The following is a 17,248-nucleotide window of genomic DNA, read 5'->3' as shown; positions in this document are numbered from 1 at the left end:
GAGATCATTACAGTTACACCTAGTAAAAAGAAAATGTCCTTTGACCACTTCAAATAGTTTCCACCTCTTTATCCTACATTAAGCTAGAATTTCACACTAATAACTTACGACATAGTTCCTTCTACTGAGAATACTCCATATTCAGAGCACTGCAGCAACGCTTAAACCAGCACAAGGAAAGGACAGCATAATGGAGAAATACACCACCACATACGAACGTATGGCAAGAAAGCTCTCATCAACACTGTCAGCTTCAAGTGCTTGTGAAACTGCACCCTAAGATTCTCTGTCTGGTATTCCCAAGGTATACCTTTATTAAATCCTTCCTGGTTTAAAGTTACTTCTCTTTATCATAGTCTTGAAAACAACATGGACATTGAATAATTCCCACAGTGTAGGACATAAGGTTTTACAACCTTCCTCCTAAAGGCAAAATGAATCTTTCTGTGTAATCATCCTATAAAATACAGACAATGAAACAAAGAAAAGGACTGAGTTATGGCTTGTATGTCCTAGCACCTTTTTTTTGGTGCTGTTTTACAAGATCTACAGTAAGGTTTTCTGTGGAAAGTGTCAAAAAGAATTGCCCAAGTTTGAGTGACCTAGTATATGCATACCCAAAACACAGACATGCACATCAAGTCTGTAATACCACACATAATCTGATCTCCCATCTTGCTTAAAGGATATTCCCTTAACCACTGGCAATGCCTCTCCCATTGCATGATTGTTTGAGATTATTCTTCAGCTAAGAACTGTTCAGTTATTCAAAGCACTCAAAAGACCTTTCTTTACCTTTCAGAAATAAACTTCCCATGTTGTCAGCAAGAAAAGAACCCAATCCATAGAGCATCAAAACCACTGGTCTCTCAAACTTTGCACTGAAGAAATACATTGTGGAAAAACTCTCAGCTCTCTCCCTACCTAACCCTTTAAAAGCCATGGGTAAAGATATGGATGAACTTTTCTACCCACAGGTAAAGTTTTCTGTGAGAAAAGTCATGTTCTCCTGGCTCTTTTCTGACACTGGCTTGCCCCAAAACTTGCATGTTTAATTGAACATAAGACATATTCATATCAATTAAGACAACAAATAAAACACTGGACACTCTGGAAAAGGAAGAGGAGTTTCTGTAGTACTGAAGCACTGCTGGTTGGACACTGCAAATGCAGAGATTCTGATGATACAGGAATTCCTGGATCTCACTTGGAAGAACAATGGTGATATGGCCCTGCTTGAGCAGGAGCATGGACAAGATGAACTCCAGAGGTTACTTCCAACCTCAACGACCCAGGTTCCTCTCCAAGGAACCTCTAGAGCTCATGCTGTCCAGAGATTGACTTTGAGTCACTGACACTGAGGTCTGCAGTGAATCCTACGATCAAACTGGAAAAATCATACCCCAATTTGCCTCTCATTCTAGCTGGCTCTGGAAACCTTCAAGCATGGCCCTAAATTTACCATGACAGAAAAATAATTACAGTTGGCATACTGAAAGCTTCCAGAATGTCACAGAATAAATGTCCATTAACAGATTATACAGCAGATCTGTAAGCCTAGAGGGGAAGCCTCCACAAAGGACACATTATATACACATATTAATATTGGTTTCTAGTGTTGGATACTACACAAGATCATTCAGACAAGCCCAACTACTGCAGAACAGGTCCCCAGCACTGCTCAAAGGTCCACCTCTTCTCTAGTTTTGGACTTATTAAGCAGTTGCAGAGGTAGACCACTGAATAAGATGCCTTGCAAGTATACCTGTCAGGCTATCTTATCTCCTTATGCCATGAACTGAATCTCTGAAGGGATCATGGATTTTTTCTCACTTGCTCTCGATGGTTAATATCATCCTGAGATCTAGTCTGGGAATCAATCAATTCCCTGAATTGATTGATTCAACAGACCTTAATGGCCAGCCAGCAAACATCCACTTTATGAGGACAAGCTCTGTTTCCCTGTCTGTCTGACTGGAAGTCAAGGAACACTTAGCACCAAACTAATTTAAATCAAACAACTATAAAACACATTGTCCAGTTTCTTCATGCACGTTCTATGGTGACTATACTTGCTACTGATGAACATGAACCATTTTGCTTACTAGTGAGGGGCTTGCAATATCAGTGCTAAAGTCCCCTCTAAAAATAGTACCATCTCAATTTCCAGTATTATTATACCTTTTCCCTCTTTATCATCCCAAGGTTGTTATCTGTCATGGAGCCTCAGAAAAGCTTCTTAACCAAATATAAGCATTTCCTGTACAAATCTTTCTCTTCTGTTAGTGCACAGGATGATGCACATATCACAGAGGGACAGGACCAACTTAAAACACTACAGGCCATATGGTAGTTTGTGCCTTATTTACTCTAGTTCAAGGCATCATGAGGAACTGAAATGGAACAGCTGTGTAGTTAAGTCCATCAGAAAAAGCCCAAGATGTATCTCAGCCCTGAGGCTGGGTGGGCAGAGAAGGCCCTTACCTTCCCCAGAAAATGTTTGCGGTACAGCTTGGCTGTAGGGTCACTTTCCAGTTTCACTTTACCACTCCAGGGAAAGGGTACATCAGACAGGGTCGGACTCAAGCTGGAGAGGTTGTGGCTGGTCCCTTCAATCCAGTAGCCCCCAAACTGGGGTAAGATAATGAGAGGATATGGCCACCCTTTCTGTAATACCTATTCGGAAGGACAGAGAACATGAATGCTGACAGGCCAGTAAGTCCAAGGAAAAACAGGAGAGCAGTACTAACTCACCTCATGGATGCTGGGGTAAGGAATATACTCCTCTTCTGTCTGAAATCAGAAGAGAGCTTTAGCAAAAACGCATGACATCTTTTAAAGTGTTACAAATTCATGATAGAGCAAGCTGTGCCCTCGGCTTCCACACTGCCCTAGTTCATCTTGAGAGTTTTACTTTAGGATTTAAGGTTAGACTCCATTTTCCAGGTCTCAGCAATACAGAACTTTGAGAACAATAAATTTAGGAATCAGATTTCACCCACCTTCCTCTTTGAAACTACACAGAATACAGGCATACAAAATGAGGAGGTAGCCAAACTACAGGGAAATTGGATGAGGTTAGGAGTGAGAGCCATTCTCCTTTCCTTCCACACAGTGTTAGACAGCTCCTGTTCTGCAGACAGAGATGACAGTAGGGATGGTAGAAATAGTACTATTATTTACAGTGGGATCAAGGTTGTGTCATCTCCATAGCTGGATCTGTGCTATGCAACTGAGCGGTGCTGAGGCATGACAGCAAGAATAGAAGCAGTATCTGAGCCACTTTATGCCAGTTGGATACCCCTTCCATCACCACAAAGAGCACTGACTATCTCTGTCAGAATTCAGCTGTATCAGTTCTCTATGTGGCTTCTTTTTAAGGTCATTCCAAGATTAAATTCAAGGTCAAGGCTGATTTTAAGGTTACTGTGCCTGAGCAGAGACTGAAGAAATGGAGAAGAAGATTTGAGACTTTGAAGTTGGGAATCTGTTCTTACTGGTCTAATACTGAGGGAAACACACCAGCTTTCTAGTAGCATCTATACGAGTCCTCAAGCAGACTACTGAAATAAATGCAGTGTGGTTTCAAAAATATTATTATAGCTCTTCAACTGAATAAATTTTAAGAAACTACTTAGTCAAAACTAAGATTGTTAATAATAAGAAACACCTCTTGGAACTACTTAAATTTGTAAAGGAAAGTATTGATTCTATTTCAGCTACATTGCTTCACCCTCTTGTGCAGCAACTTCAAGGGAAAAAACAAAAAAGAAGGCAAGCATATATGCATTCTTGGGCTGTTTGTAGGCTCCCTGTTCATCTCAAGATGAAAATACACTGCAAGCCAGCTCAGTAATTATCTGCCATTCTCAGCAACTTAGGAGGCAATAACAACTTGGCCTGACCTTGAGAGGAGCTGGAAGGGAACATCTTTGCTCATCCAGACGACTTCCCTAGAAACATAAAAGTCACAGACAGTGAATCCTATGTTTTAGCATGTCTGCTTCACTTACCCTCAGTGTCCTTCTCTGTATCTCCAGTATAAGTAATTGCCTTTTTCCATAAACTTCTATTTTATGCAAGTTTGGGAGTTTGGAATAAACAGGAGGAGTAAAGCTAGAACTTGGCTCGTCCCTTAGTTTGGCATCAAAACTGAAAAGGTCCCCCCACCTTACATCTCTTTAAAAGCAGAAAGCTGGCAGAAATCTAAAGCAGTCTCCCAAACTGATTCTCTTCTTTAATCCTCTGGTCTGTCCCAGCTCCTTTACTTCCTATCCCAAACAATTAAAAAAAAAAAAATAAAAAAAATGGAAGAGGCAAAGACAGAATGCAAAAAGAACAGCACCTGAAACCATTCATTCCTATTCTGCTCCTCCCTCTCCCTTGAAGATACTGTCAGGCAGAAAATACAGAACCTTAGAGCAGGATTGAGAGAAGTAACAAACACTTGTTTTGAGGATTAGGGCTAGCCAAGAAGACGTCTTCTTATTAAGCAGCTTATGTGCTTTGCTTCCATCCACGTAAGGAAACAAATCTGTGTCTTGGAGGCAAGATAGAGTATCAGAGCAGCTCTCCACCCTTACACCTGAATAGTGCTACAGGCTCCTGCAAGCAGCAGGTAGCCACATAGCAAAGCCCTGCACATCTGCTTTCCTAGGCACCATTACTGTGAGGTGGGTTAGAATGCCAGGACAAAAGACTATTGGATGCTTAGTTTCTTCCTGAACTGGCAGATGGCACCCAGACTTGATTCTCTTTCTTAAGGCTATGCCATCCTCTGCCTTCCCATCATGGCAAGAGTAGCTCATTCCCACCACACTTCTGCAGCAGAAGCACACACAAACAGGAAAATTTTAGTGAGGACAGCCCCAACACAGACTGAGCAGAAGCCCAGAACAAAGGAAGCCAAAAAGATATGGCAGTCAACAGGCTGCACAAAATGCTAGCCATAGTGCCAGTAAGTATCAGCACAGACAGAAGAGTAAGAGGAAAAACTTGCATTGTCAGATAGGAAGCTGCAAACCAGGATTTAAGCTTTCTCTTACACACAATACATGAGTACCCAAATCTTGTTACTCTCATACCAGAACATAATGCTGAGGCTACATATTCATACATCACCAGTGACTGCTTCATGGAGTGGCTGATCAGGGATTCCAGAAAGAGTAAGCAGCTCTTGACTTTGTTCTCAGTATAAGCAGGATCTGATTTATAACAGCTATGTCTGTGCAAGTATTTTATAGTGGAACCAGCTTGTAGCTGGTAGAAATATGTAAATCTCAGTGGAGGTCAACAGTAGAGATTTAAGAGACTCAAGAGCAAAACTTTGGGGCCAATGCTCCAGCTACACAGGATGAAAAAACTGCTGGTACAGCAACAACATTAACATCGAGCAGTAGCATCATTACATGGAGGATTAATAATGATCAGGATGCTCCTTGCAGGAGCAATAAAAGGTGTGGGGGGGGAAAAAGGCATCAATTACACATAAAAGCAAGGTTATAGGAAAATGAGAAAGGCTCTGAAACAGGGATCTCAGGAATAGTTCTTTTGGGCAGGAAAGTTCTATGCTCTATCAAAACAGGACTGAGTCAGGAGGGACATGCAAGTACAAAGCAGCCCCAGCCTTCTGGAACAAACTGTGGAAAGCACCACGACAAACTTGCTACGCACCAGGGGATTTCTGCACACACAAATGCAGGTCGGGAATAGCAATTCTAAAAGATCTCTCTCCCATTCCTTGGCAGATCTGGTAAGTGCAGAAAGTTTCCATTTTCAGAGGAGGTTTTGGTAGGAGAACAGTATCTCAGAGAGGCCCAAGGGAGGACTTTGCAGGTAGTTGTGAAAGACCTGCTGTTTGTATAGGAGCCTGTACAGAGAGTGGAGGAACGTGCCAGCACATTTCATGACTCTGCACTGTTAAAGGAGCTGAAGACATAGGACTAAATCTATCAGCCTCTCCTGATGCCTAAGATACTGGCAAAGATCTTATGCAGCCCTGCATTGTATAGTCCAAAGCATTATTTCAGAGGGTAGCCAGGACCACAGGGAACTTACAGCATAAGCTGTTGAAGTGTCAAAGCAAGGGCAGAACAACTGGTTGATGATCACTGTCTTGTCTTGAAAGGAAGCGGCATAAACTGTACCAGTCTCAGTCACCTGCTGAGTCAGTTTTCTGGTTTGGTCCAGTTTGGCTTGCAGCACTGCCATTAAGTTAAGGCTTTCCCTTACTGTTTCCCTGTGTAGCTTAGTGGAGACTGCATTCGTCTGGGAATCCGATATTCCCAGGGGAAACACCTGACCTGAGCAGGATGAAAGAATAGACTGCATAGAAAAACTATCCAGACCCACAGTCAGGTTGAACATACCATAATAACGCTGTGATAACACGTTTTTTATGGGGAAAAAGTGGTGCCTTGAGGGGACTACTTCAAAACAGACAACTGCAGTATAAATGCAACATGGGAACAAAACCCAAGCAAACATGAAGGTAGTTGTTAAAAATAAGACTGAAGTATACATTGAAACTGAACAAAGTCAAATGGAAGGAAAGGGAAAGGAAAAATGAACAAAAGAATAACTAAAGAATTTGTAAAAATATAAAGAAAGATCACAACAAATAATAAAAACAAGTAATAAAACCAAGGAAATCTCTTAGTGATTCTTCCTTACACCCATTCCAAAAGGCCTGGAAAGGATTGTCATACCTTTTAACATGCTCTTGAACTGAACAAGAAGCTCTGCCAGCTCCAGCTCACTTTCTAGCAGTTAAATGAGCTAGTCATGCTTGTTATTCTGAAGTACTGAGAATATATCCCAGACACAGTTTCAGTGTCAGTAGAGTTTCAAGGTCTGTATCTGTATACACATGAATATACAGAAGATACACCTTCAGCCCCTCCTTCCCTCACTTTTTCTTTCTGGTCTGTCAAATAACTCTATATGTCAGCCCCACAACTCTATACTCAGCATTTTGCTGCTGCCTTCCACCTCCTCACCTTTGCAGTCCCACCGAAGTCTTGCATTTTCCTGATATCCATAATTTGATCACCCAAAATCCAGAAAAATAAGTTAATTGTTTCTTATAAGTTTAATTCCTGCACATAATAAAAAGCAGGAGTTACGTGCCATGTCATGTCAAAGTTAACCACAGCATTATAAAGAATGCTGTACCATTCAGAGAAAATATTGGTAGTCTCTAACAATGCCCTGTGAACAAATCATCTGAAAATTTAAAGATTTTTTTCTTAGATATGTAACACATTATTACATCCCTATATTTTTATTTGGTAGGGCAGAGTTGGTTTTATCCCCTTTTACTGTATTTTAATTTTATAATGTAATATATGCAACTAAATGCACATATTTCCATAAGAGAATTCAGCCAGAGTCCTCCTTTCTTCTGCAAGTTAAAGACAGGGTCTACAGTAGTTATTTATTAAACTGTTTGATCTTACTAAATACACTTATGTTAACATCCCATTAATCATCCATCATTAGCAGCTGCTACCCAGCAGAAATATAGTTACATGACAAAGATGCCAGAGATACCTTAATGCAACTTTGATTTTCTCTCAGAATCACACTTCTGCAAAGGACAGAATTATAATAATTTGAGTCTATTCCTTCCATCATGATGGCTGGAGAAATGAACAGAGGAAAACACTTCTGAAGCCCCATTTAAGAGTAGGTACAGAAGCTTGGGCCTGGAAGAGCTAAAAATTCTGCAAGTCAAATTAAAGGGTATTGGGTCTGAAGTGGCAAGACAAATAGCAGCTGATTATTTGTTTGGCTATGAAAAAAAAAATCAAGAGATCTCAAAGTTTGACAGCATAACTTCTCCTTACCTGCATTTTTTCAATCATCTCAAACAAGTCCACAGTCTGTGAAAAGGAAAAGACAACAGGGAAAAACACTTCAACATTTGCAGAAGCTAGCCTTATCAGCTGTGGTAACCCAGATAGTGAAGGATCCAACAGCTCTTTCCATGTTTTGGCACAGAAACTACCTGCTCGCTTAAGACAAGATGGAATCATTCTTCCTTAACAGATAGCATGGACAATGCAATAGGCCAAATTGTCTTCAGCTTGCTTGCAAAAGCTTGACCTGGAACTTGATTGGACAGGTATCAGGAATTTCTCTCTTTCAATGGGTCAGACTACCAACTTGACACAGTGTAAGAAATGATTAAATTAGTAAGTTTAGGATTCTTACAGAATCGGGCAACTGTAGCTGTAACACATAGAATCATAGAATCAACAAGGTTGAAGAAAAACTTTAAGATCATCAAGTCCAACCTCTACCCCAGGACCACCAAGCCCCCCACTAACCCATGGCACTGAGGGCTTTGTCTACATGGTGTGTGAACACTTCCAGGGACACTGACTCCAGCACTGCCGTGGGCAGCCTGTTCCAATGCCTGACTACATGTATGTACATGAGCTTGCTTTAGTCATTTCTTCTGCTAAGTGGTTCAAGACACATTCCAACCCTCAGCCAGAGGAAAATGGACTGCCTTTACCTTGTTGGGGACAGCAGGAGTGAGAGCACATGGAAAGCCTTGGGTGGGAGAGTCTATAACATCACTGAAGCAGCGCACCCCCTCCTCAGACCTCCTGCAAGAGAGAGGTAGAAAGGGTGGAGGGGAAGAAGAAAAAACTTCTAACTCTTGGAGATACACCCTGAAGGAGAGATGCAGACACAGTAGCTTCAGCTCTCCTACTGTTAGTTAATAAACATCCCACACCATTCGCAATTTCTACTAGCAGTCACAACTGGGGTTTAAATTATCGTGAAGGTCACACAGGTGGAACTTGGGAAAAAAAAAGCAAGTTTCCAACACAAGAGACAAGACTCCACTTTGGAACGCAATCATGAATACATTTGTTATGTGATCATGCAGTGAAGAACTGCTATCCTCTAGCTGTTAGACGCATGACTCCCACTGCATCCTACTGCAGTTTGTTGCACACTAAGAAATCAGTATCTGTAAGTCATGCAGACTCTTGCTTTGAAACCAGTGGCTACATTCCCTGTTGTATGGAATTATAACATATTTCTGCAATCAGGAAGTTATGCTCTATTACAAGCTCCATCTACAACCTCTATGCCCACTAATTTTCTGACAATTCACAATTTATTCTAGTAGACCAAAGGCATCATGTAACTTGCATATAGGCTGATCTACACAAAATAACACAATGCTTTCATCCCATGATTTTCTCCTGAAATTAAATGAGAGATTTGTGCAATGCGTTTAGAGATTAAAGCCATAATGTAAGAATAATAATAACGGTAAGAAGATGTAGGAGTGAGTCTTGACATCCTCAAATAAGTATTGGAATAGTTAGATGGCAAATTTATTCTAAATTAATATTATACCAATGCACACTTAATCTATCATCCTAGTCATTTACCTGAAGTATGTTTGGGACTAATAAAATTGATGCCCAAGGCAGTATATGAAAGATTTTATTGTTTCTTTTAGGAACATGAAGTTTCTGTTCTGTCAGCCCTAAAAAAGTAAGAGCTTAATTTGATAAATCCTCATTTTCAGAAACTAGCCAACTCCAGAGAAGTATAACAACAGAACTTCAGTGCAACTGGATGCCGTTAGGCCTTGTTTCATGCTATAGTGTTTTTCTTTGGCATGCCACTGGTTTCAATCCCGAATCATTCAGTAAAGAGTAGAACACACACGTGCATCATGGATATCCTACATGAGGTCAGTATGGCCAGTCCTGCCCTTGTTCTCTCACCATAAATTTATCTCTACACTTTGGACTGACCCAAGCTCTCCATCCAGCAACTGCTCCTGACCATTCAATCCTGGTACAGTTCTGTTGTCAAACAGATACCAAATAGATGCCAGGAGATGCCAGCAGATGCCAAAATCACTGGTCTTACCATACATGTAGAGATGTTCTCAATTCTGTAATTACCCCAGATTAGAAATGTGCTGAGAGACTTTAAAAGTCCAGGAGAATTACTTAGATTTTATGACACCTTTTTTCAAAATACCACAATTATTTGGGGTCATTGTAACTATTGCTTCAAAGCCCATTTGTGAATTTTGGACTTCTGAAATGAAAAGCACTAAGCTTTTTTTTCCTGTAGAAAGAGAACATACTTGTTTTCAAACTGGCACTTCAAATTCTTTTACCACAGAAAAGCAGAACGTCATCCTTCTGGAAAAGGAAAGCAATTCCACAGGCTGAGACAGGAGTATGTATGTGTGCATGTATGCTTGCTGAAGCTTTATTTTTAGGAAATGGCAACAAGGGGAAGCAGAAGACCTGGAAAATGCTGCAGACTATACTAGGATTTTACTAGTGGCAGTAAGCAGTGCATTAATTTCAAGCAGGTAGCCAAACTAGAAATAGGCACTGCTGATCCACTGCTAAAGACTCCACTCTCAGTTCTCAAGTGCAAGGATCCCTTTTGCAGACTTGTAAGCCACTGTCTCCACACACACAGCTCTGGTCATGCCCTGTCTTCCTGTATTGCAGCGTCCTCTGCTATTTCAATCCTGGGATCTTTCTATACAGCTCCCTCAAAATAATTCCCATCTGCTATAACTGAGCCAGTTCAATACCCAAGTCGATGCTAGTATTTATTCTGTGAAAAATACAAATTGGCCTTGACAGATTTCACACACCCTTTCATCCATCTTTCTTAAGTTTTCCAGATGTAAAAGGGATTTGCTGCACTCAGAACTCAGGCAAGTTCCCAAATAATCAGGTAACTTTTCCTAAGAGTTCAGAGGGAAGCAGGCGTATAGCTATTGTGAAAGCCTTTGCTAATCTGGAAGCCTTCCAGCAGGAGAAACAATACAGCATGATTCTCAGCTAATTATGGAACAACAGTCAGTTCGATAACTGGCGTCCCAGCCTGATAAGTGATTATTGCAATGAGACACTAATACGTGTTTTTAGTCACTCACTGGAAAGGACAGGAGACCTGAAGGCAGTAAGGAACAAGAACAGGCCTGGAATGCTCATACGGGAAATACTGGGCAACCAGTTCCCTTCTCTTTCACATATTTACTAAAACAAGGACTTTCAGGTATTCAGCGAAGACAGCTGAAAACATAACACGAATAGCCTTACTCTACTACCACCTGTACAGCTTTGAACTTTGCTCACACACGGATACCTAAAATTCAAAAGAACCAATTACATTCCATTCCTGCCCAGAGCCCCTGACCTCCCGTTAGGAACCTCACTTCCAGCCGCACCAGTACCTACCTTCCGCAGGCTCCAGCAGGGAAGCCGTGCTCCCGGGAAGACATGCCGGGCTGCTCCGCTGAGTCAGCTCCCGGGTTCCCTCCTCGGGAGCCTCCTCTCCTCCTGCCTCGCCATGGAGAAGGGCACAGGCTCCCTCCCGGCTCCCCGCAGAGCCGCGGCTCCGCACCCCTCCTCTTCCTCTCCAGTCGCGCTTCAAACGAGAGGCAGCAAAGGATACCCGCGACCGGACCCAGCCGCGCCGGGGCGGGCAGCGGCACCGGGGAGCACAGAGAAAGGAGGGGGAGGAAGATGAGACAACGGAGGATGGGGTGATGTCTTCCCTCCTCCGCTGCGGAAGAGCAGTTCCCCGTACATCCCCCGCCGCCTTTATGGGTTGTCCATGAATGGTCACAACCTGCGGGAGCACACTGCTGGGACAGCCGAGCCGAAGAAGCTGTCCTCCGGGTAGTCAGTAATGGTAAGACAAGCTTTGTCGGACAAGGACAGCAGAGGGTTCCCTCATTCAACTCTGATGTACAAAGATCTCTTCCCCACGCTTCCTATCCGGTGGGAAAAGTGAGCATCAAGGCAATCCTCCACAACTTCCCATTCCCTTCAAAGGAAGACTAACAAGATACCAAACCCACTAGCCTTTGCTACGTGCAGCTGATGCACATCAGCCACTAGAGATGTGGCTTTCCATCCAAACAGCTCACTGATCTAACATGTAAGGTGTTCTCTAGGGAAGCTCAAATTTTAAGGGGTCAGAAACATGTATTTGCATTCACTCATCAATAAATTGTCATAAACTGGGGGTCAGATCGTGATTTTCCATTGCAACGGAATACATATACTTGTGTTCAAATAAGAAAACAACTCTTCTAGACGCATTTTTTTTCTCCCTGTGATTTCAAATTTCATTCTACGGGATGATGTAATGTCTCCTCTTCACCTCAGGACCTCTAAAGGCAGCAGCTACAACCTTTTGCCAAGTGTCAGCCTCACACTGGGTTTGTTCTAATTCAGTAGGACAGTAGGAAATGAGAGACAGGATTTGACAGAGGAACCAGCTGTTTCCATTTCCTCTTGTCTAAATTCCATCTGTGTGTGTCCGTCCCCCCCTCCCCAGCAAATCTGATGCTGGAGTAGGGGCTCACTAATTCAGCCCACCTCCTTGCTCCAACCCAAATGCCTCCCAGATGGGTCCAGGGCACTGAATACAACAGCTGCTTTCTGCACAGCAGTTCTTACTCATTCACCTGAACCTCTGAGCAGAGATGTGACTGGGCCAAGGCAGAGAGCCAAGCTTGCCACTTCTGCTGCATCCAGGAAGGAGGAAGAGACATTATTTTCTGCTGTTAGAGAGGGCTGCCAGCAGTAACTTCTGCCCTCCCCCATCCCAGGGTCATTATCAGCAGCAATAGCAAGCCTGGCCATGGAGAAAGCAAACTATACAGAGGTTGTTCTACCATTCTTTGGCAGCTTGCCACTACACACAAGAGCCAACTTCGTTTCCATACTAAACAATGCTGGGCTCAGCTTTCATTTAACTGTCTCACAGCTTTACCTAACCTCCCATGCAACTCCAGTTGCATACAAAACACTGAAGACTCACAAGCAAACCAGCAAACAATTATTAAATACCCTAATTACTGATCTGATCAGTGTCCTTTAGAAATAAATATATAAATAAATCACTGTAAGTATGTAAGCAAATCATAGGCCCCCTTTTTGCTTACTGTTCAACTTATAATCAAGCTAACAATTGCCACTATTTACCCAGCTGATGAACCAATATCACCTAAATAAGACTTTAGTTGAACTAAGTAGATTCAGTTCCTGTTGATACTTGCATTCTTGTATGACTAATGCAGTGAACTTACAGTCTTGCATTGTAATCCATATATTTGTCTGTATTTGCATAGATCATTATGCATTTTACAGTTATTGTGTGTTTTAGGGACTGGCACACAAGTTTCTGTTCTTTCAGGTATCTTTGTAGGTATGTTAATATATGGATTACAGTAATTGGTATCTATACCTTTTGCTGTTTTCCCAGGTTTTTTAAACAGAATTTTACCATTCTTACAAATGCATTAGCATTTTATCTTGGTCACACAGGAAAAGTCTGTGTCAACTGTTACACAAAAACTGATCTCTGCAATTTCATTAAGTCATTATGAGAATATCAGAAGGTCCACAGAAACTGTGCAATGCCACATATACACAGCAGCATATCCTTCAGTGGCAAGCTCTTCAGGGCAGAAAGTGTATTTTTTTGTGGTTTACTGTAACATTACACTCGGTCATCACAAACTCGTAGATGTACACACACAGATGGAAACATACATGTTTTCACATCAGCTGCTTCCACAGATCTATGCACACAGCTTCTAAATATAGTATGGAGTATGCAGAGACAGCACCTCCCACTGCCCATTTGGACTCATCATTTTATGTCAAAGGTTGACAGAATCAGGGTGGGATTCCTTTGAGTCTGAATAGACCTTCTTTCATGTCGTGTATGGTCCCGTCCCCCCCCCCATTTCTTCAGTTTGTCTCTTTTGCTACACAGACATCTGCTCTCCCCCCCTCCACTCTCTCCAACTGTTTGTCTGCATAATGCAGTACAGCACGTCTTTTAAAAAGCATACAGACACTTTCCCTGCTGATGCTGAAACTGCCCCAAAGTCAATCCATTACACAATGCCACACGAGCAGCAGAGATCTGAATCAGCCCTCTCTCTTCCCTCTCCCTTCCCCCCCCCCATCTTTGCTCCCATTCCTTCTAGATGCAAAACATATTTAATTGGCATTGCAGGCAAGACGAGAATAAAATCAGCTAAGCTGTTCATCCCCTACCTGAGCAAGGCTCTTTCATCCCCAGCTGGTGAGCAGATGGAGACAGGGAACCCAGCTGCTCTCCCTTCCTTGCACTATCAATTATTCACATAGGTTGCAGTGTCCTCCCTCTCTCTCCCTCCCTTTCTCTTCCGCTGCCCCCACCTGCAGATGAATGGAGGTCGGTGCTGTAATACTTGAAACTAGAGATCATTGTCGGTGAAGAGCAGCCTGTGGAGCAGCTCTGCTTCTAAGCAGAGAAGATTGGCCCTGGCTGGTGGGGCCAGACCGGCAGCTCCATAGGTGGAGCACAGGCAGCCGTGTACATCTATATCCTGCTCCCTGCACTTCTAGTCTCAGACCCGCAGGGATGACCTTTAGTGGTTTGGTTTGGGTGGATTTTCTTTCGTTGTTTTGTTGTTTTGTTTTTCTCCACAGCAAAGCACAATTTTTCAGTCCTCTTGAGTATAATGAGAGTTATTTGGTGACAGTGAGCTGGGTCATGGAGATTCAAGTGTGCAGATCAGAGTATGAAGGGAAAGCAGCAGACTGGAAAAATGTGAGAAATGGTTCCTTAGTACTGACTTACTCTGAGTAGCAGAGGCACTCAAAGAGGATAATCTGAGGGGACAGGATAATGCATTACTTTCTGCAAACGCTTTTGGTAATCCTGTGTCATGAAACTGACCTGTGGATTGGAATGATTGTTAGTCACAATTTTTGTAGGTAACTAAAGAAGTTCCTATGTGATACAAGTCATAGGCAATGGTAAAATCAGTTCTGGCAGACCTAGCTGAAGGCATTTAAAGCATTTTGCCTTTGTAGAGGGTTGCTACCTACAACCATGTGCATGCTTTAGATCTGCCTCAGAGCAAAATTAGTTTTCATTCCTAGGCCAAACAACTCTATTTTGCACCAGAGTAACTCAGCCTGACTCATTCTGGTCCCATCAGCCTGCCAGGGGGATCTCCTACTAGCTTATGTCAAACAACACTGATTTCTTCTGTTAATTCTTCCCATGACCGTAGCCATTGCAGAGGCACCGCTGAGATACACACACACAGAAGAACCCATATTAGGGTGCTCAATCAGTAGGTCATAATTGGCTTTTCTGCCCTATTTAACTTCTCCCATATCTTGAAAAAAATACCTGCATTAATTTTACCAGAAGTCATAAATTTTCCTGAAATTACCTTAAAAATAAAGTACCTAATAAAAAATGTTGGTATTGTAACCTCAGTTGTGAGTGAGACAACTCTTAAAAAGAGGGCACTGTCATTGTACCTACGATTGTTTTAATTATGTTCTTGCCTTCAAAACTTCATGGATCAAGACTTGTCAACCTTTTTCCCACAATCCCACAGGCTGAAAATGCTTTATTTTAGTAAAGGAAAAGTAAGCACCTTTTTTTGCATGAGCATGGAAATCAACCAATTCCATAGATGAACAACAGTGAATTTCCTGTGGATTTGTTTTGTGTAGTTGTTCCAGGTCTAGAGCTCTGACTGAGTCTCCTGGAGCACTTATAAGACCCTTGCGTTGTGCCGAATTTTTGATGAGGCTCACTTTGCAACCTTTCCCTCTTTTGGGACATTTACAGGTATTTTTTTTCCCATTGGACCATTTTTACTAAGTTTACAGGAACCTTTTCTCTGAGATAAGAGAAGAAATTATCTTTGATGTAATTCTCAAAGATATATCAAAGAGATAATTCTCAAAATATAACTTGGAGAAAATTATCAAATGAAAAAATTAAGACTTTGATCCCCTAATTTTGGTAAAGATAATTATTCCAAAGGTTAACGAGGAATAATAGTGTACAGACACATGTACACAGACTGTCTAAAATATGTTATGTTTCCAGAAAAGTAGGCTAAGAACAAAGTATGGTAAAATTCAATAATGTGAGAAAATTGGTATTGTAAATATTAGAAAAGCAGCTTTGTTTCGCTTTTCAGTAAATGATGGATTATCAATACTTGTATATTTACCTGCAGATACAGAGGCATAAATTTATGCATTTTATTCTGGATAGTAGACACATACCTGACACATTGTGTGACTATTCTGGTATCTGACAATTTTAAAGCAATTTCAAATCTGATTAATAAAATTATCATGCCATTTCTACAAGCCTTTAAATCACCCTTAGATTATAAACTGACTGGGGCTTCTCATTTTGGCTATAAAGAATCTAGAAGAAATTGTTTCCATATAAGTACTAACAAGTCACGTTTCCTCGCCACCTTTATTTGAAGGTGTCACGATACATTATTGATGTTACCACTATTCTACATATGGATAAACTGAGACAGAGAAACCCTCACCGTTACCCAGGGCCAGAAAGAGGAAGCAGCTCAGAGTCTGTCAAAACAGTTGCATAAACAGCTGGAGACACCTGCACGCTACACTGACACCAAGACAGTTCTACTCGGATCAGCCTGATGATCCAGGTGACATCCTGAGTGCTAGTGCTGGTGCAATGAAGGGGACTGCAATAAGTGGCCAAGGCTGGAAGTGGGCTATGGGAGGACTCCTTTTTTTGGCAAGTAGTAGAATGATGAACTGGCCCGTGAAACTGCATCACCAACCTCCTGTCAGAGCCCCTAGACAACAATTCAGTTGACTTTCAAGCTTTGAGCAAAGGTTTCTGCAAGTAGAACTTAATGATATGAGAAATATTATTAAGTTATCTGAGTGTCAGTAGTGTATGAATTGGGGAAGTTTCTGACAGTGTAACTCTGGGTATTTGTCAATAGGGAAAAATCACATGGACAGAAATTATGGAATTACTTGCTAATTTCAGAGATGACTGGAATGGCCACTATTAAGAAGAGAGAAAGCAGCTCCTCCACAGAAGTGGCTTCTAGGTGTATGTATGTGCACAGCAGAAGGATGAGAGGTAACATACAGGTTGCACCAAGGAAAATTTCAGCTATCTGTAAGGAAAAATTGGTTCCTCCCATGAGAGTTGTTCAGTATTGGGAAGAAGAGAAAGACTGAGTAATCTCCATTCTTGGAGACCTTCAGAAGACAAATGGACAAGGCCCTGAGCAGCATGTTCTAGCTTTGAAGTTGTTCATCTTGTGTAGGGCAGTTGACCTAAATGAAACCTTTCCATCCTGATTATGCTATGGTGTTAGAACACCTGTGGCAAGAAATGTTCAAAAGCTAAAAGTTCA

The 17,248-nt window shown here is 41.8% G+C and overlaps 1 protein-coding gene across 1 annotated transcript in view; it reads right to left on the bottom strand.

Moving 5' to 3' along the window:
• RAP1GAP (RAP1 GTPase activating protein) overlaps positions 1-14,150 on the bottom strand; it is a 36,803-nt gene extending 22,653 nt beyond the window's left edge. The window contains exons 1-6 of the mRNA XM_010009854.1: positions 14,088-14,150; positions 8,522-8,615; positions 7,848-7,883; positions 3,906-3,953; positions 2,755-2,793; positions 2,485-2,676 (exon numbers count right to left, since the gene is read on the bottom strand). Coding sequence (XP_010008156.1) covers positions 2,485-2,676; positions 2,755-2,793; positions 3,906-3,953; positions 7,848-7,865 — 297 coding nt within the window. The 5' untranslated portion in view covers positions 7,866-7,883; positions 8,522-8,615; positions 14,088-14,150. The remainder of the gene's footprint in view (positions 1-2,484; positions 2,677-2,754; positions 2,794-3,905; positions 3,954-7,847; positions 7,884-8,521; positions 8,616-14,087) is intronic.
• Positions 14,151-17,248: the final 3,098 nt, after the last annotated feature.

This window comes from Nestor notabilis, unplaced genomic scaffold, assembly GCF_000696875.1.
Source record: "Nestor notabilis isolate BGI_N333 unplaced genomic scaffold, ASM69687v1 scaffold8642, whole genome shotgun sequence".
NCBI lineage: Eukaryota > Metazoa > Chordata > Aves > Psittaciformes > Psittacidae > Nestor > Nestor notabilis.
This window is presented reverse-complemented; position numbering and strand designations above follow the sequence as displayed.